General features: G+C 39.7%; 1 protein-coding gene and 1 pseudogene across 1 annotated transcript; both read left to right on the plus strand.

Annotated features, from left to right (window-relative positions):
* The first annotated feature begins 1,438 nt into the window (after positions 1 to 1,438).
* LOC102969893 (putative olfactory receptor 2B8) lies at positions 1,439 to 13,274 on the plus strand. Its single transcript, XM_007092724.2, has 4 exons — positions 1,439 to 2,347; positions 9,650 to 9,667; positions 9,997 to 10,074; positions 12,987 to 13,274. Exons 1-4 carry the CDS (start codon positions 1,439 to 1,441, stop codon positions 13,272 to 13,274), a joined length of 1,293 nt encoding a protein of 430 aa, XP_007092786.2.
* A 5,533-nt stretch (positions 13,275 to 18,807) lies between these two features.
* LOC102969614 lies at positions 18,808 to 19,755 on the plus strand (annotated as a pseudogene).
* Positions 19,756 to 20,443: the final 688 nt, after the last annotated feature.

A 20,443-nucleotide genomic window follows, 5' to 3' on the forward strand; every position in this document is an offset into this window, starting at 1 on the left:
TGGTTCCTTATTGGCTGTGAAATGACATAATATTTGTTGTATAATTAGAAACTCGTAAATGCTCATTTTCTCCATTATTGCCAAAATATCTAAAATATGTTGGGAGTTTTGAAAATGCTATCTTGAAAATTACAACAGGGAAGTTCCATTTTGTGAATATTGTGTCAGTGCATCTTGTTTTTAACTTTATTGTTAACAAGAAGTGATGATCTTTCATGTGAATACATACACCAATATGAAGAAGACAAATGTAGGAAATCTGAATGTTTACTTAATTGGTGAGTTAAGCCAATGACAAGTTGTGTGTGTGTATGCATGTGTGTGTGTGATTGCACTGAGGTGTTGTGTAAAGTACACTAGGTTCTGTCCCTCTGTCCTTGCACACAATCATGAATGGATAGTGCTTTGATCTGTCATTGCTTTTGAGAATGTTTCTGTCCTTATATCCGTGTGTGTATCTATTTACTTATTTTATCATAGGAAGTGATGCAAAGCATTACAGTCTGTCAAAATTATATGGTTGGATAACTTTTAAAAGTTTATTCTGATTAGAATGTTGATACTGAATAATCCTACATCTTTCAGGAATTTTACAGAGTCTAGTTGGTGTAATGTGTGAAACAGAAATCTGAAGGAGGAAGAGGAAAATGTTGGGCACTGGATTTTGGAGTTCTGATTCCAACAGACTCTGTACAGCCACTGAAATTTTGGAGTTTTATTAATTGGTATGCTAATTTTAAGCATCTTTAGGACAAAAGTTAAGCACTATAATTGAATGGTGCTATTTTCTGGTTCTCTCTGGTTATTTATTTTATTGCCATAGGGGAAAAAACCCCAATGTGTGTTTATATGCAGATCTAGTACTGGTATTTTGAATGTAGTTGAATTTCTTTGTATAAGTATATTGCAGGTCATCAATTCCTATATCTGGATGCATTTGGACATTATGTTGTATTATAAAGTACTGCATGTGAGGTGTGTGCAAATCTAGTTGTGTGGAATTATGAGATACATATTTAAAATAATGAATCTCCCTCTGTATGCATCTCTTTCCTATTCTTTCTGATTGTTCTCTCTCTTTTTCATTGATCCCCATTTTCTCTAAAATGTAGCTACATTTTCATGGTAGTTTCAGTCCTATTATGATCAGATTGAGAGAACTTTTATACCTATGACTGACACAAGCACAAGGTTCATTATTTGATTTTTCTTATATGAAATATTAATGATTTACTTTTTTGATAATGTGGAACTAAATTGGTATGAGCTATGGCAATTCCAATGAGTACACCATTTATTCAAATAGTTAGTGATAAAATTCTCTGGCTATGTCTTTTAACATGATAAATCCACCCCCTGCCTCCTTTTTATTTTTTAGAACATTTCTTTAAAAATTGCTAAATGCTTGGTCTTGACAGGAAACACGTGGTAAGAAAGGATGGACCCGAAAAATGGAAGTTCTTTCACTGGCTTTATCCTGCTGGGTTTCTCTGACCGGCCTCAGCTGGAGCGAGTCCTCTTTGTGGTTCTTCTGATCTTCTATCTGCTCACCCTCCTGGGAAACACAACCATCATTGCATTGTCCTGCCTGGACCCACACCTGCAGACTCCCATGTACTTTTTCCTGTCCAACCTAAGCTTTCTGGACCTGTGTTACACGACCAGCACTGTTCCTCAGCTGCTGGTCCATCTCAGGGGAACAGACAAGTCTATCTCCTTTGCTGGCTGTGTAGCTCAGCTCTTCATCTCTCTATGGTTGGGATGCACAGAATGCATTCTGTTAGGGGTGATGGCATTTGACCGCTACGCAGCCGTCTGCAGGCCCCTGCACTACACAGTGATCATGCACCCCCGTCTCTGTGCCCTGATGGCTTCTGCGTCGTGGTTCACTGGTTTTGCCAACTCCTCATTGGAGACGGTGCTCATCTTTCTTGTACCACTTTGTGGGAAGAATAAAATAGAGCACTTCTTTTGTGAGGTCCCCCCATTGCTCAAGCTTGCCTGTGTTGACACCACTGTGTATGAGTCTGAGATCTTATTTTTCAGTATGATCTTTCTTTTCATACCTGTGGCATTAATCACGTTCTCCTATGGTCGGATTGTCAAGACAGTGTTAAGAATAAAGTCAGCTGCTGGACAGAGGAAAGTGTTTGGGACATGTGGGTCCCACCTCACGGTGGTCTCCCTGTTCTATGGCACGGCCATCTATGCTTACCTGCAGCCCAGCAACAACCATTCCCAGGATCAGGGCAAGTTCATTTCTCTCTTCTACACCATCGTCACCCCCATGGCCAACCCTGTCATATATACCTTGCGGAACAAGGATGTGTTGGGCGCAATGGAGAAGGTGTTCTGTCGGGGCTCCATATGACTGGGGGGAAGAGCCTTTGATGGAGGCTCAAATGTCAGAGGCTTTAAGATTTTGTGTCCTTCATGTGTCGTCCAACATTCTCCTGATGACTCTCAAGGGAATTTCCTTACCTCGTTCATTTTTTTTTTATTTTTTTTTTAAATTTTTTTTTTCAACGTTTATTTTTTTTTTATTTTTGGGACAGAGAGAGACAGAGCATGAACGGGGGAGGGACAGAGAGAGAGGGAGACACAGAATCGGAAACAGGCTCCAGGCTCCGAGCCATCAGCCCAGAGCCCGACGCGGGGCTCGAACTCACGGACCGTGAGATCGTGACCTGGCTGAAGTCGGAAGCTTAACCGACTGCGCCACCCAGGCGCCCCCCTCGTTCATTTTTTTAAAGTAACATTTTCTTTTTTTAAAAAACTTTTTAAAAAAAGTTTGTTTATTGAGAGAGAGCAAGAGTAAGTGGGACAGAGAGGGTGAGAGAGAGAGAGAATCAGCAGAGAGAGACAGAAACAATTCCAAGAAGGCGCTGCACTGTTAGCAGTAAACCTGATGCAGGGCTCAAACTCACGAAGTGTGAGGTCATGATCAGAGCCAAAATCAAGTGTTGGATGCTGAACCAATTGAGCTAACCCAGTTCTCCCCCTATACCTCATTCTTTTATGCGATGAATGTTCCAAGCTCGTGGATTCATTGCAACCTCCGGAGAGGCTGGTTTAGTGTCCCAGTGCGTCTCCATCATATTAATATTTAAAAAATCCTTTTCTTATTTCATCCTCTTTTGGGAGTACCATTCTAATTGCAAAAAGACATTTATGTGCATATGATAAAGGCGTGCACAAAATAAGAATAGGAACCACAAAAACAGTGTAAGAAATATTAACATTTTAGCACTTTCTAGCAATTTCCGGAGGCATATCACTTATTCTTGCATTTGATCATGGCTCTGTTAGAAGGTCTGTAAGTTGACTGTGTCACAGCTTCTTCACAGAATTGGTGGGCAACCACGGGATAGATGAAATTTAGCTCAGAGGAAATCCTGGGAGCACCAATCCTGACAGTCATTCAGATATTAGGCCCCAGTGTGACCGTACCTGTGTGACAGTAATTTTATGTAGCCTTCCTGTCACAGGGGGCGATGGCATGATGAACTCATCCCAGGGACAATGGGAGCATCAGGTAGCAATACAGCAGGCGGTGCTTATGTGTAATGTGTGCAATGTTGTGTGATGTGAGGTGTGCACCTCGCTTGAATTTATGATGAGCCACCTCATTCATTAAAAATGACTTTTGAGTGGGCACCTGAGTGGCTCAGTCGGTCGGGTGTCTGACTTCAGCTCAGGTCATTATCTCATGGTTCGTGGGTTCAAGCCCTGCGTTGGGCTTTGTTCTGGCAGCTCGGAGCCTATAGCCTGCTTCAGATTCTGTGTCTTCCTCTCAATCTGCCCCTCCTCCGCTCTTGCTCTCTCTCTCTCTCTCTCTCTTTCTCTCTCTCTCAAAGATGAATAAATATTAAAAAAAAATGACTTTTGAGGACATTGAATGACACAAGTCTTATTTTATATTCTTTTTTTCCCCTATAGTAATGCAGCAAATGTAATGCAGCAAATATATTTCGATCCTTTCTTCATACCAATTTACAAATTGTCTGATCCAGGCATGAAGTGATTAAGGCTTTTGTATCTCACATCTGCCAAAGATTCCATACAATTTGAATGCATGGATATATTATAAAAATATGAAAAATGACCTCCATTTTCCAGGAAATCCCATGTTCTATGGTGCTTGTTTAGATTCACCAGGAGAAAATTTAAGGAATAAATAAAATGTATATTAAGTATTAAAAATCTCAATATGTCTAAGCTTTACATATAGCCATCACACTATGAAATAACACAATTCTGAATTATGAATAATAAATATAAACATCTCATAACAAGTGAATGTGACATTGTAGAATTTAGATCTTAACTAAAGCTCAGTTTGCATATAAATATGTTTTGTGTTATGGATCTGGGTTTTTGTATACATTTCTTGTCATGAGCAGTACATTTTCTCATGGAGGTTGAAGTTTTGACTATGCCACCGTAAAAGAAATGTTTATGTTTTTCTTGGTAGGTTTTCCCAGTGTGTAGCTCAGTGCAGGTAAATGTATTTGTGTCTTTGGACACATATTCATAACAATCACACTGTTCCCTCTTCTGACAGCTAACTGGCATTATCCTGGGTCTTGAACCCCCTGAGGGTCTCATGCTCATGACCGGTAATCTTGCAACATAGACAGCATTAGGCAGGTTGGAAATGAGAGCTTAGTGGAGATTATCACATGGTCATGGTTCTGTCTGGATCCCTAAAGGCATCACAGTATTCACGTTTGAAATCAACACCTGGGATATATTTTGGTGCCGTATATGTGGTAATGCTGAATGAACACCAGTACAGAAACAGTTTTGTAATAATGTTTATCCCCAATGGTGACAAATTTCCTTCTCTCCATTATGTTTCCACTACATTCTGACAGTTATACCAGTCACTCTAAAATCCCTCAAAGGAACTTTCCATGGTGTGGTGTAAAAACCCTCAAGGTCTCTCGAAACCACACAACACAACCTTATGTTCTGGCTGAGCAACTACTTCTCAGTGATTAAGGACACAGAACCCTGTGGAAACAGATGTATTTCCTCTAAGTGAATGTTTGATAGTATTTGAATGTTCATGTTACATAGGAATAAATTACAGATAGTAAAGATCCGTAGGGTCCATGCTAAATAAAGAAGGAATCACTTAAGAGACCAAACAGATTGAATGTTGTTCTGTAACATTTTTCTAATGTTGGGAATGTGCCTCCCCACGGTCTCCATGCTTTGTATATTACAGGCTGCTGGGTTGTGTAAATTGCCACCAATATTATTTGAACCATTTCCTTTATTTTTAAAAATTTTTTAAAAAAAATTTTCAATGTTTTTTTCATTTACTTTTTGAGAGACAGAGACAGAGAATGAGCTGGGAAGGGGACAGAGAAAGAGGGGGAGTCACAGATTCCGAAGCAGGCTTCAGGCTCGGAGCTGTCAGCACAGAGCCCAACACGGGGCTTGAACCCATGAACCATGAGTCATGACCTGAGCTGAAGTCGGCCACCCAACCGACTGAGCCACCCAGGTGCCCCGAACCATTTCCTTTAAATGTTCACCAATAACTCTGGCATGGCTACAGGGATTGTACCCAAGATTTGGCTAAATTATTTTATTCCATCTGTCTCTGGTGTTTGGAGCTTTGGACTATCATTTTGCTTTAGAGCAGGTCATGGATTCTTCCAGGCCTTTTGCCTCTGAGGAACACCGTACACACCATAGCTCAGGTACCCAAAGAGACCCAAGTGTCAGTCCGACTGACATGAAACACAATTCTTTTTTTTTAAAGTTTATTTATTTTTGAGAGAGAGAGGGAGAGGGAGAGAGAGAATCCCAAGCAGGATATGTGCTGTCAGGGCAGAGGCCACATGGGACTCCATCTCACGACATGAGATCATTACCTGAGCCAAAAATCTCGAGTCAGAGGCTTACCCAACTGAGCCAACCGGTTGCACCTGGGATATACTTCTTAACCAGAAGATTTACTACTAATTAGCAAATATACAAAATAATGAAGGTGCATGCAGTATCCCGGAAGCCCTAGACCGGCCAGACATAGCTTTGGGGTCCCCCTCACTGCAATGGACAACGTTTTGTTTTGTCATATGTGGGGCTCTATTGTGTGGTCCAAGTCAGCACAGAGAAGTTATGGGGTTCCTCAGTTCATGGGTCCCTACCTCCATAGCCCTGTCTTGGCCTTAGGACTGTCACACGTTAGCATAATGGCAGGGTGTGCGGTGTAGGGTGACTGCACTCTGAACATGCCCTCTGCATCCTGCTAAACTCACTCCTGGGTCAGTCATCAGAGCACAGTCACCCCTGTGAGACTCTCCTGTACCTCCTAGTCTGCACATTTCGCAGCTACTGTTTGCCAGAGTCCTGCTCTGACCAGGCTCACGGAGGAGGCAGGAACAGGTCACAGACCCCTGCCAACTCCACCCTTCACAGGTGACTGCTTTTTGGATGCTTGTTTTGTGATACGGGTGAGAGCCTTCTTTCACCGCAGTGGTGTTGTGGCATGTTTGAGCCCTGATGGTGCAGTGGGAACCACCGTGTGTGGACCCGTGGTTTCCTGGGAAGGAGGGGCTGGGTGTAAAAGTGGAAAGGAGAGGGTGAATGACTGGAGATCAGAGGGTTCAGAGGAAGGGGTCCCTGAGGTGGCTTTAAGGACAGGACACTGGCTTAAGGGAGGAGACATTTCCTTCTTTCCCCCAGGGTTCTCCCAGCTGTTTGGAATTCAAGTGACAAGACAGAGTAACAGGAGGAAAAAAAAATCCAAAGTGGTAGTACCTGAAGGAATCTTGCCCCACTCAGCCCCATGGAACAAACTAGACCCTATTTTAATGTTGTTAGAGAGACGCACAAGGTAAACATTTAGAAATGCCTTCTTTCAGTCTCTGCATTGAAATTTGGATCACAATGAGAGGGTTGTGTTTATAGTTGGTATAATGAAAGAACACTATTTAGTAACTTTGCAGGGAGATTTTTTATTAAGCAGCAATAAAAATGTGAACTTAGGAGAGTAAGTTTAAAAGAAAGAAATATAGAAATGATAAAAGAAATGAATGATATCTCTGGTGTTTATTTTTTCTTATATATACTAAGATATGACAGATGCATAACATTCAGCAAACCTAAGAAGTACAAATGTGAAAATATACATAATGAAATTATTGCCACCATTGTGTCAGCTAACATCTGCATCACATCACATAATTACCATTTCTTCTTCATGGTGAGAACATTTGAGATATACTCTCTAGGCCACCTTCAAGTTGAGAATATAATAATATTAACTGTAATCACCATGCTGTACGTTAGATGCTCAGGAAGTATTCCTCTTCAAACTGTAAGTTTGATCTCTTTGCCCAACATCTCCCACTTCTATCCCTTAGCCCCTTGTTTTTTTTCCCCTTTACCCCTTGTAACCACCTTTCTACTGTCTGAATCTATACACCTTTTCTGGTTTCCACAAATATGTGAAATCACATAGTCGTTGTCTTTCTCTTCTGACTTCTTTCATTTAGCATAATGCACACAAGGTCCATCCATGTTGTCACAAAAGGCAGGATTTCCTTCTTTCTCATGGCTGAATAATAATCATTTGATGTGTATGCCACATCTTTTTTTAATTTATTATTTAAATTCACATTTGTTAACATATGGTGTATTATTGATTTCAGGAGTAGAACCCAGTAATTCATCACTTACATTTGACACCCAGTGCTCATCACAAGTGCCCTCATTCTGCCCATCACCCATTGAGCCTATCCCCCAACCTTCCTCTCCTCCAATAACTCTCAGTTTTAACTCTGTATTTAAGAGCCTCTTACAGTTTGCCTCTCTCTCTGGTTTTATTTTTCCTTTCCTTCCCCTATTTTCATTTGTTGCATTTCTTAAATTCCATACATGAGTGTAATCATATGATATTTGTCCTTCTCTGCATGACCTACTTTGCTTAGCATAATACACTTTAGTTCCATTCAGGTTGTTGCAAATGGCAAGATTTCATTCTTTTTCATCACGTTGTAGTAAGTATTCCATTGTAGCAATATATGACATCTGTATCCATTCATCTGTCAGTGGACATTTGGGCTCTTTTCATAATTTGGCTATTGTTGATAATGCTGCTATAAACATTGGGGTGCATGGGCCCTCTTCGAATCATCACTTTTGTATCTTTTGGATACATACCTAGTAATGCAATGGTTGGGGCATAAGGTCTATTTTTAATTTTTTTGAGGAACCTACATACTGTTTTCGAGTGGCTGCACCAGTTTGTATTCCCACCAATAGTGTAACAGGTTCCCTTTCTCCCCATTCTTGTCAACAACTGTTGTTTTCTGAGTTTTTCATTCTAGCCATTCTGACAGGGGTGAGGTGGTATCTCATTGTGGTTTGGATTTGTATTTCCTTGATGTGATGTTGAGCATCTTTTCATGTGTCTATTAGTTATCTGATTGTCTTCTTTGGAAAGGTGTCTATTCAGGTCTTCTGCCAATTTCTTCTCTGGATTATTTGTTTCTTGGGTTTATTATTTGAGTTTGATAAGTTCTTTAGAGATTTTGTATACTATCCCTTTATCTGATATGTCATGTGAAAATATCCCTTCCAGTTTTCAGAAGCTTTTTAATTTTGTTGATTGTTTCCTTTGCTGTGCAGAAGCGTTTTATCTTGATGAGGCCCCAATAGTTCATTTTTTGCTTTTGTTTCCCTTGACTCCAGAGACGTGTCTAGTAAGAAGTTGTTCCAGCTGAGTTCAAAGGGGTTGCTGTTTGTGTTCCCCTCTAGGATTTTGATGGTCCCTGTCTTACATTTTGGTGTTTCATCCATTTTGAGTTTATTTTTTAGCATGGTGTAAGAAAATGGTCCAGGGTTGGGGCGCCTGGGTGGCGCAGTCGGTTAAGCGTCCGACTTCAGCCAGGTCACGATCTCGCGGTCCGTGAGTTCGAGCCCTGCGTCGGGCTCTGGGCTGATGGCTCGGAGCCTGGAGCCTGTTTCCGATTCTGTGTCTCCCTCTCTCTCTGCCCCTCCCCCATTCATGCTCTGTCTCTCTCTGTCCCAAAAATAAATAAAAAACGTTGAAAAAAAAATTAAAAAAAAAAAAAAAAAAAAGAAAGTGGTCCAGGGTCATTCTTCTGCATGTCACTGTCCAGTTTTCCCAACACCATTTGTTGAAGAGAATGTCTTTTTTCCATTGGATATTCTTTCCTGCTTTGTCCAATATTAGTTGGCCATACACTTATGGGTCCATTTCTGGTTTTCTGTTTTGTTGCATTGATCTACATTTCTGTTCATTATGGCAGTATCATACTGTACTCACGACTACAACTTTGTAATATAGCTTGAGTCTATAATCATGATACCTCCAGCTTTGCTTTTCTTTCTCAGGATTGCTTTGACACATCTGAGTCTTTATGGTTCCGTAGCAATTTTAGGATTGTTCTAGCTCTGTGAAAAATGCTGGTGATATATTTATAGGGGTTGCATTAAATGTGTATGTTGCTTTTGGTGGTGTGGCTATTTAACAATATTTGTTCTTCCAATCTATGAGCATGAAACGTTGTGCCCTTTCTTCGTGTCTTTCTTTCATTTCTTTCGTAAGTGTTCTATAGTTTTCAGGGTACAGATCTTTTACCTCTTTAGTTAGATTTATTCCTAGGTTATCTTATGGTTTTTGGTGGAATTGTAAATGGGATCCATTCCTTGATTTCTTTTTCTGCTACTTCCTTATTGGTGTGTAGAAATGCAACCGATTCTTGTATGTTGATTTTCTATGCTGTGACTTTCCTGAATTCAGGATTAGTTCCACTAGCTTTTGTTGGAGTGTTTTTCAGGTTTCTACATAGAATGTCATGTCATCTGCAAATAGTGAACGTTTGAATCCTCCCTTGCTGATCTGTATACCCTTTATTTCTTTTTGTTGTATGTTGCTGAGGCTAAAAGTTCCTGTCCTGTGTTAACTCGTAATGGTGGGACTGAGTATCCTTGTCTTATTCCTGTCTGTAGAAGAAAGGCTCTCAGTTTTACCGCATAAAGGATGATATTAGCTGTGGGTCTTTCATATATGGCCTTCATAACGTTGAGGTATGTCCCATCTATTCCTATGTGGTTGATGGTTTTTATTAAGAATGGATGCTGGTGCTTTCAACAATAGGTAAACTATGGAAAGAGCCTAAATGTCCATCAACTGAGGAATGGATAAAGATGTGGTTTATATATACAATGGAATACTACTTAGCAATGAGAAAGAATGAAATCCTGACATTTGCAGCAACATGGATGGAACTAGAGGGTATTATGCTAAGTGAAATAAGTCAGTCAGAGAAAGGCAGATACCATATGTTTTCACTCCTATGTGGAAGTTGAGAAACTTAACAGGAGACCATGGGGGAAGGGAAGGGGAAAAATAGTTACAGAGAGGGAGAGAGACAAACCACAAGAGACTCTTAGCGAAAGAGCACAGACTGAGGGTCTATGGAGGGAGGTGGGTGGGAGATGGCCTAGATGGGTGATGGGTACTAAGGAGGTCACTTGTTGTGATGAGCACTGGGTGTTGTATGAAAGTGATAAATCACTAAATTCTATTCCTGAAACCAATATTGCACTGTATGTTAACTGACTGTAATTTAAATTAAAAAAAGTGGGTGGATGTAGGAAGTATAAAGCTAAATGAAATAAAGAGAGTCAGAGAAAGACATATATTATTTGAGTTTACTAATATGTGGAATTTAATAAACAAAAGAACAAAATAAAAAGAGACACATCAAAAGAAACCCAACTCTTAAATATTAAGAATAAACTGATAGTTACCAAAGGGAAGGTGGGTGGGGGGAGGGTGAAATAGGTGAAGGGGATTGAGTACACTTACCATGAGGAACACTGAGTAATGTATAGAATTGTTGAATAGTAATCTTGTATACCTGAAAGTCATACCACACTGTATATTAATTACTGGAATTAAAATTTACATGTAAAAGTAAATAAAATAAATATAGTTTTCCTCCTCCCCCATCAAAAAAAAGATGGATGCTGTATTTTGTCAAATGTGTTTTCTGCATCGGTTGACAGGATCATATGGTTCCTATCCTTTCTTTGATTAGTGTAGTATATCATGTTGATTGACATGTGAATAGTGGATGGCTATGCAAATAGTGAACCAGCCCTGCAGCCCAGGAATAAATCACACTTGATCTTGGTGAATAATTCCTTTAATTTACTGTTGAATTCAGTTTGCTATATCTATCTGGTTGAGAATTTTTGCATCCAGGTCATCAGGGATACTGGCCTGTTACTCTCCTTCTTCGGGGGCAGGGGGTTCTTTGTCTGCTTTTGGAATCAAGGTAATGCTGGCTTCATGGGATGAGATTGGAAGCCCTCCTTCCATTTCTGTTTTTTGCAACAGTTTGAGAAGAATAGGTATTAACTGTTCCTTAAATGTCTGGTAGAATTCCCCTGGGAGGCCATCTGACCCAGGACTCTTGTTTGTTGGGAGATTTGTGATTACGAATTCCATTTCTTTGCTGGTTATGGTCTGTTAAAATTTTCTATGTGTTCCCATTTCTGTTTGGTAGTTTGTGAGTTTCTAGGAATTTGTCAGTATCTTCCAGATGGCCAGTTTACTGGCATATAGTTTTTCATAGTATTCTCTTATAATTGTTTGTATTTCAACAAAGTTGATTGTGATCACTACTCTTTAATTCATGATTTATTTATTTGGTTCCTCTCTCTTCTTTTTGATAAGTCTGGCTAGAGGTTTATCATTTTGTTTATTCTTCCAAAGAACCATCTCTTAGTTTCAATGAACTGGTCTATTGTGTTTTGTTTGTTTCGATATCATTTATTTCTGCTCTAATCTTTATTATTTCCCTTCTTCTGCTGGCCTAAAGTTTTATGCTCTTCATTTTCTAGCTTCTTTAGGTGCAAGGGTAGATTGTGTTCTGAGACCTTTCTTGCCTCCTGAGTGAGGCCTGAGGAGAAAAGCATAATAGCAGGTCTGTGATTCCCTCCCTCTTCAGGACACCCAGAGTGTCAGTTCTCCATATAACTATCAGGAGGGCATCTACCTGGTATGTGAATACCTGAGAAAATCCAAGTCTAAGAATATTTCTAGCAGGAGGTAGTTTATCTCCTTAGGCAGAACATGATAAATGAAACTGGAAATTATGGATCTTTGAGAAATAGCCACAAAGTACCCATCAATTTTCTTACATTTTTCTTATTGATTACTTGTAAGTCTCCTGATAAACTCAAAATGAATATGAGCTTAAATCCAAAGACTAGCTGAATTTTTTAAGTTTTTTTAAAACATTTATTTATTTTTGAGACAGACAGAGACAGAGCATGAATGGGGGAGTGTCAGAGAGAGAGGGAGACACAGAATCTGAAACAGGCTCCAGGCTCTGAGCTGTCAGCACAGAACCTGACACGGGGCTTGAACTCACAGACAGTGAGATCATGACCGAAGTCAGACGCTTAACTGACTGAGCCACCCAGATGCCTAAGACTACCTGAATTTAAATAAACCATGTACACATATTAACAACACAGGTAATTTTTTAAATTATGAGGACACCATTAAATCCAGTGGCTATCAACTGTAAAATGTTTTAGAGGATTTGAGATTTTTCCCCCTAGCCACATTAGAAGATAGGTAGAATTTGGTGGCCTTCCTTTATATTCATGTTAAAGCTTAGAATGTGCCTAATTATTAGCTCTGTGATTCCGTATAATTGGTTATAAATGAAATCAAATGAAGAATATATTTACATATTTACATTTGAAATTAAGCAAGTGAATGGATTCTTCCTTACATATTTACATGTAAATATTTTGGGCATTTGTGAGGAAAAAAATCTTAAGTGGTTTATAAAACATGTAGGTCATTCACAAGTGGGAGCCAAGATAGCTGGGGAGGTCTAGGGAGTTATTGTCCTCTGTCAGACATGTGAACTAATAGAAGAGAAAGATTAGGTCTCCTCTGGCATTGTCCTCCATAGTCATTGTCCCTGAGGATTGTCATGTCTGGGCAGCTCAGTGACGTGGGCTCATTAAGAGTGTGGGGCATCCATTCCCCAGAGACATCAACAGGGGAAGGAATTTGTTTCTCTGTGGCAGCCCAGCCACAGCTCAAAGTCATGGCACCCTCTGGCCTGCTTGTAAGGGTCTTACTGTCACACAGGCAGGTCATCGTCCTTGGGACACCATACGGAGAGTCTGTGACTGCCTTCATCTTCTACCTCCGAAAGGCAAAGTGTAGATCTCTGGTGCCACATGAAGACCTATGAAGTCATTCTGCGAAGGTGTCCTTTTCCTTAAGAAAAAGTTATGGATGACCTAGTGTTGGTATAGTCAACCTTTGCATCTACTGCAGACACTGGTTCTACATGTCCGTGTTCCTATCCCCAAAATTGTATTTAGGCAGTGACTTGGAATGGAGGTAAGGAAATAACTTTGAATCCACAGGGAAGGTGAATAAAGATGAGTGAAATATAAGTTGGTCTCTGTGTTGCTCTAGGAATCGGCAAGCTAGTTTATTTCCAGTTGTACTTGTTCTCAAAAGAAACAAAAAAAAAAAAAGCTAAATGGTTTGCCTGTGGCCAATTGTCTAATGCAACAGACTGTGGAAGTTCACAAAATTTAAGAACTAAATGTAATTGTCCATGATGGATGCCTCTAGTCATTCATAGACATTTGATTCTTTTGTAGTACATGCATCACGCCACTCTATGCACATGTGGAAAATCATTAAATATGCATGTTTAGTGGGAATAAAGTTTGCCTTCAGTAATAGGTTAATAGAGAATGCATATGTGTAAAACTATCAGACTGTATGCCTCCATGCTTTCCCTTTGTTCCATGTTGTCTGTGAAATTAGATAATACTTCCTCTCTATGCTGAAAAATTATTGTCAGCATTTATTGTCTTCAATATTTATTTTCTCCCTTACCAGTTACCAAAATATACCAGTTACCAAAATACCAGTTTAGAAAATATCTAAAATACGCATGGAGTTTTTAAATGGTATGTTGAAAATTACATCAGAGAAGTTCCATTTGGTGTATATTCTGTCCATGCATCTTTATTTTGACTTTATTGTTAACAAGAAAGCCGATCCTTCAAGTGCTTACAAATAGCAAAATGATGAAGAGGACAGTAGTGAAAAACCTGAATGTTTTTTTTTTTTTTTTTTTTTTTTTAACGTTTATTTATTTTTGAGACAGAGAGAGACAGAGCATGAACAGGGGAGGGGCAGAGAGAGAGGGAGACACAGAATCTGAAACAGGCTCCAGGCTCTGAGCTGTCAGCACAGAGCCCGACGCGGGGCTCGAACTCACGGACCGTGAGATCATGACCTGAGCCGAAGTCGGACGCTTAACCGACCAAGCCACCCAGGCGCCCCCCTGAATGTTTTACTTGAGTGATGAATTAGGGAAATGACACAGCGTGTTGTGTGTGTGTGTATGTCTGTATGTGTGTGTGTGTGTGTGTGTGTGTATGTGTTTTTTTTGTGTGTGTATGTGTAATTGCCCTAAGGTGATGTGTAAAGTACAGTAGGTTCCATCCTTCTATCCTTGCACACGATCATGAACGGACTCTCGTATGAACGCTGTTGGTGACCTGCCCAGAAGCTCTTTACCTGCTGGGGCTCCAATCCAAACCCTAGTTGGTATGAGTGTGGGCTCCAAGGTTCACAGCCATTCCCTTCGTGACAGAATTGCCCTCAACTGAAAGGGAGCTATGGTGCCAGGTGATCTGGAGAACATGGTGGGGGCAGCTGACAGCTAGTGACAGACTTATGGGATGTACAGAAGGTACCAAGGCAGGACTAAATCTGATGTAATCCATGCTATAGAGCTGTTCTGTTCAATACAGTAATAAGTCTCCACAGGAAGCTATTTCAATTCAAATTTATTAAAATTAAATAAAACGTAAAGTTCAGTTTCTTAGCTAGGGTTTATTTATTTATTTATTTATTTATTTATTTATATTTAAATGTTTGTAATGTTTATTCTTGAGAGAGAGAGAGAGAGAGAGAGAGAGAGAGAGAGAGAGAGAGAACGTGCAGGGGAGGGACAGAGAGAGAGGGAGACATGGAATCCAAAGCAGGTTCCAGGCTCTGAGCTGTCAGAACTGAACCTGATGTAGGGCTCGAACCCACGAACCATGAGATCATGACCCGAGCCTAAGTTGGATGCTTAACTGACTGAGCTACCCAGGCACCCTGAGATTCATAGCTAGAGCATTTTAAATGCTCAGGCATGACAGGTGGAGAGTGGGCATAGTATTGGACAGTGAGGACAGAGTATTTCTACCATCACAGATGGATGGTTCTGCTGGAGAGTTCTGGCCAGCTTCTCATGGGATCAGGCTCCTGCTCTGTTCCACTGGAGACCACATCCTTGCTTAGCAACATTCTCTGCTGTTTTCCTTCCCTCACCCCATTTATCCCAAGAGCATTCCCTGAATAAACAACATGCAGTGGAAATCCTACTTCATCATCTTCTTCCATAGAACCTGCCCTATAGCCCTGTTAGTGTTCATCACATCTGTCATTTCCTATGTAATGATGGCTGCATTCCCCTCATTTGCTCGTCCTCCATCATCATTGGCAGCCTGTTCTCATATGTCTGAGGTCAGCTCAGACCCATGAGACAGAAGCATCAAGCAAGCAACAGCGATTCAGTCGTAGCACTGAGGCTGCGGAAATCTTGCCTGCAATTTTTCAGGATTCATTCAGGAACCAGATAGGGCAGCATGTGTATGTCAAATATATCAGTGAATGTTATATATTTGAAATATCTTAAATGGAGATATTATATTGAAGTCTTTTGTCTTTAAACTGTGTAGTATGCATACTGAGCATCTAGTTTTGTGGACATATGTATTCTTCCACCAAAACGTTTAGAGTTACATGTAGCATTGAACACTTAGGGTAATTGCTCTATTACCTTATGTCTGTCAGTAGTAAGCATTTAACGTCTTTCATTTGATGCCTGTTTTCTCGTTATTGTAAATTGAGTTCTTGTGAGGTGTCATTTCAATTATATACTTTTTTTGATGGTAATTATTACATAGAATACCACTTGTTTTGTTTTGCAGAATATGTTTTTATTTTAACTAATAATTTTTTCTCTCTTTCTATACATAACACATGTCCTTTTCTAGTATTTATTTTTTGTATGCAAAGTAATAATTTATGTGTAATTTTTAGAAATGGATTTTCCTGTATGATATCATTTCATGACAGCTGCAGTCTGCATTCATATGTTTATATTAATTATATATATATGTGTGTGTGTATATAATATACATATTAATTATATATAATATATATAATACTATATGTTAATAATATTATAAATTATATATATTATATATATATTATATATATACATATTAAAACCCACACATTAACCCCTGTAAAGCAGCAAGAAATTTGTACAAGTTCATTTCACCAACTCTTTATCTTTTCTCAACTGTCTTCCTAGACCTTATCGAAATGATAGTGTTAAAATATATCATTTTTTATTCTAATGGTGCAATAGTATATTGGTATTTTGTTTGGATGAATTAGCATTTTATGTTTGCCCTCCTTCACTTTGGTGAGTGTTTCCTTTATCAGGCACATTAAAGAGTTTGTCAGTGGGGGCTCTTGGTTCAGTTTGTTAGGCCTCTGACTCTTGATTTCAGCTCAGGTCATCATGTAGAGGTGTGAGGTCAGGCTCTGTGCTGATAGGGAGTGGCTTGCTTGGGATTCTCTCTCTCTGTCTCTACATCTCTCCCTCTCCATCTCACTCTGTCCCTCCCCTGCTTGTTCTCTCTCTCTCTCTCTCTCTCTCTCTCTCTCTGTCTCTCTCTCACAAAATAATAAATATACTTAAAAATTAAAGCAATAAAAATTTGTCAGCAATGTGTTTCAGATGGATGTATGTATATTTGTGCACGTGTGCATGAGAACGAACCACGGTTTGTTTTTATTTGCTCTTCTGAGAAGGTGTGAGTGCGGGGATATTCCCCGTTGTTGCGCATTTAGACTGTCCCTGATACCTTTGTAATTAATTCTATTATGAAACGGTTGGCACATAGATTTTGTTTTGTTGATACCCTGGTCACATCTTTATAGGAAATCAAAGGAGGTATAAAACAGTGTGAATTACCACATCCTTTATTCCATTTCTATGAACATTTATTTTATGCCAGTTTTGTACCCGTTTCTCTCACACATTGGTTTGAAAGAAACTTGCTTCATATTTTAAAACTCTTGGAAGAGTCAAAAATTTACTGGATGCCTACCCTTCTGAATATGATGGAACTGAAATACTCGTGCCCTGATGCCTCTTTCGTTCGTATGTTACTATGCTCATTCAGTACTGGGCAGTTGGGTGGAAAAGGTCATCAGACGAGCCTTAGAGCCTCAGAGCCTTAGAGCTGGCATAGCTTTAAGTTTGATCTAGTGTGACTATCTCTGCAAGCTAGATTCCAGAATGGTGATCTTTAATATAATATACATGGGTGTTGGAGAGTTTGTATAATACCAATATATCCTTTCCTTTATGCCTTTCCTTGTACCATGATAAGTTTTGCATTATAGCTCTTTGAGCTGTCATTGCTTTGAGAATGTATCTGTCTTTATATATTTACCCAAGTAATTATTTTATCATTGGAAATGATGCAAAGCATTACACTTTGTACATAGATTACACATTTGGATAATGATTTAAAATGTTCTGATTAGAATGGTGATATGGAGTAATCCTACCTCTTTCAGGAATTTTTTGAATGCTAAATGGAGTAATGTGTGAAACAGAAATCTGCAGAAGGAAGAGGAAAGTGCTAACCACTGTATTTTAGAGTTCTGATTCCAAAGGACTCTGCTTAGCCAATGAATTTTCAGAGTTCCTGTAAAATTGGTATGGTAATTTTAAGCATCTTGCAAAAGTTAAAAACTGTTTGAATGGTGGTGTTGTCAGGTTCTCTCTGATTGAGTATTTAATTGTTTGACTACCACACACACAAAAAGAAACCTGATATATGTTTGTATGAGAACTAGTAGCGATGTGTTGAGTGTAACTGAATTCTTTGTAGAAATAAATTCCAGGGCATAGATTCCTATAACTGAATTTATTTTAGAGATCATGTTGTATCATAATCTGTGACATGTGTGGTGTGCATTCCAGGTGTGTGGAATTATGAGATACATATGAAAGATAATGAATCTGGAGTACCTGGGTTGCTCAGTCGGTTAAGGGTCTGATTTCGGCTCTGGTCAAGATCTCGCTGTTCAAGTTCCATGTCTGACTCTGTGATGACAGCTGGAAACCTGGAGCTGGCCTCAGATTCTGTGTCTTCTTTTGTCTCTTCTCCTCCTCTGCCTGGACTCTGTCTTTATCTCCCTCTCAAAGATAAATAAACATCAGAAAAAAACTTTTAAAGATGCTGAATCTCCCTCTGTCTGCATCTCTTTCCTATTCTTTCTGATTTTCCTTCGTCTTTTCCCTCATCCCCATTTTCTCTGAAATGCACACGTATATTTGTAGCACTTTAAGCCTACAAAAGACCTTTTGTAACTATGACTGATGCAGACACAGGCCCGTTATGTGATTTATCTTACATTAAATGTTAATGATTTACTTTTTGTGGTAATGTGGAACGAAAGTGGAACTAATTGATCAATTTCATGGGTACGTCATTTATTCAAATAGTTACTTATAAAATGTCCTGTCCTGTCTTATAGCATGATAAATCCACCTCCTGCCAACTTTTTTTTTTTGAAGATTTCTTTTAAAAATTGCTAAATACTTGGTCTTGACAGGAAGCATGTGGTAAGAAAGGATGGACCCGAAAAATGGAAGTTCTTTCACTGGCTTTATCCTGCTGGGTTTCTCTGACCGGCCTCAGCTGGAGCGAGTCCTCTTTGTGGTTCTTCTGATCTTCTATCTGCTCACCCTGCTGGGAAACACGAGCATCATTGCATTGTCCCGCCTGGACCCACACCTGCAGACTCCCATGTACTTTTTCCTGTCCAACCTAAGCTTTCTGGACCTGTGTTACACGACCAGCACTGTTCCTCAGCTGCTGGTTCATCTCAGGGGACCAGACAAGTCTATCTCCTTCACTGGCTGTGTAGCTCAGCTGTTCATCGCTCTAGGGTTGGGATGCACAGAATGCATTCTGTTAGGGGTGATGGCATTTGACCGCTACGCAGCCGTCTGCAGGCCCCTGCACTACGCAGTGATCATGCACCCCCGTCTCTGTGCCCTGATGGCTTCTGCATCGTGGTTCATTGGTTTTGCCAACGCCTCATTGCAGACGGTGCTCACCTTCCTTGTACCACTTTGTGGGAGAAATAAAATAGACCACTTCTTTTGTGAGGTCCCCCCATTGCTCAAGCTTGCCTGTGTTGACACCACTGTGTATGAATCTGAGATCTTATTTTTCAGTATGATCTTTCTTTTCATACCTGTGGCATTAATCACATTCTCCTATGGTCAGATAGTCAGGGCAGTGTTAAGAATAAAGTCAGCCGCAGGACAGAGGAAAGTGTTTGGGACATGTGGGTCTCACCTCACGGTGGTCTCCCTGTTCTATGGCACGGCCATCTATGCTTACCTGCAGCCCAGCAACAACCACTCCCAGGATCAGGGCAAGTTCGTTTCTCTCTTCTACACCATCGTCACCCCCATGGTCAACCCCTTCATATATACACTGCGGAACAAGGATGTGATGGGAGCAATGAAGAAGGTTTTCTGTAGGGGCTCCATATGACTGGGGGGAAGAGCCTTCATGGAAGACTTTGAATGTCAGAGGCTTTAAGATTTTGTGTCCTCCACATTTCCTCCAACATATCCCCTGACGACTCTCAAGAGAATTACCTTACCTCTTTGTTTTAAGCAACTGGGTGTTCAAACTCTGAATTCATGGATTCAACAGTGCAAGAGAGTTCCCATTTCTGTATATCCTTGACAACCTGTTGTTTGTGTGTTGTTGATTTTAGCCTTTCTGACATGGATGAAGTGATATATCATTGTGTTTTTGATTTGTATTTAACTGATAATCAGTGATGTTGAGCATCTTTTGAAGTGTTTTTTTGCCATCTGGATGTCTTTTTGGAGAATATCTATTCATGTATTCTGTCCATTTTTTAATTAGATTATTTGTATTTTGAATGTATAACACCTTTATAAATTTCTTTTTTTAATTTTATTTTTTATTTTTTAAAATTCACATTGAAATTAGTTAGCATATAGTGCAACAATGATTTCAGGAGTAGATTCCTTACCATTTAGCCTATTCTCTCTCCCACACCCCCTCCAGTAACCCTCTGTTCTCCATATTTATGAGTTTCTTATATGTCTCCCTCCCTGTTTTTATATTATTTTTGTTTCCTTTCCGTTATGTTCATCTGTTTTGTCTCTTAAAGTCCTCATATGAGTGAAGTCATATGATATTTGTC

The sequence above is a fragment of the Panthera tigris genome, chromosome B2, assembly GCF_018350195.1.
Source record: "Panthera tigris isolate Pti1 chromosome B2, P.tigris_Pti1_mat1.1, whole genome shotgun sequence".
Classification (NCBI taxonomy): domain Eukaryota; kingdom Metazoa; phylum Chordata; class Mammalia; order Carnivora; family Felidae; genus Panthera; species Panthera tigris.

Excerpts from the sequence above, each read along its gene's own strand:
- LOC102969893 (XM_007092724.2), top strand. The coding sequence starts at position 1,439 with ATGGACCCGAAAAATGGAAGTTCTTTCACTGGCTTTATCCTGCTGGGT. Across the intron at positions 10,075-12,986 it reads ATGGCCTTCATAACGTTGAG|TCATTGTCCCTGAGGATTGT; the intron begins GTATGTCCCATC and ends TGTCCTCCATAG.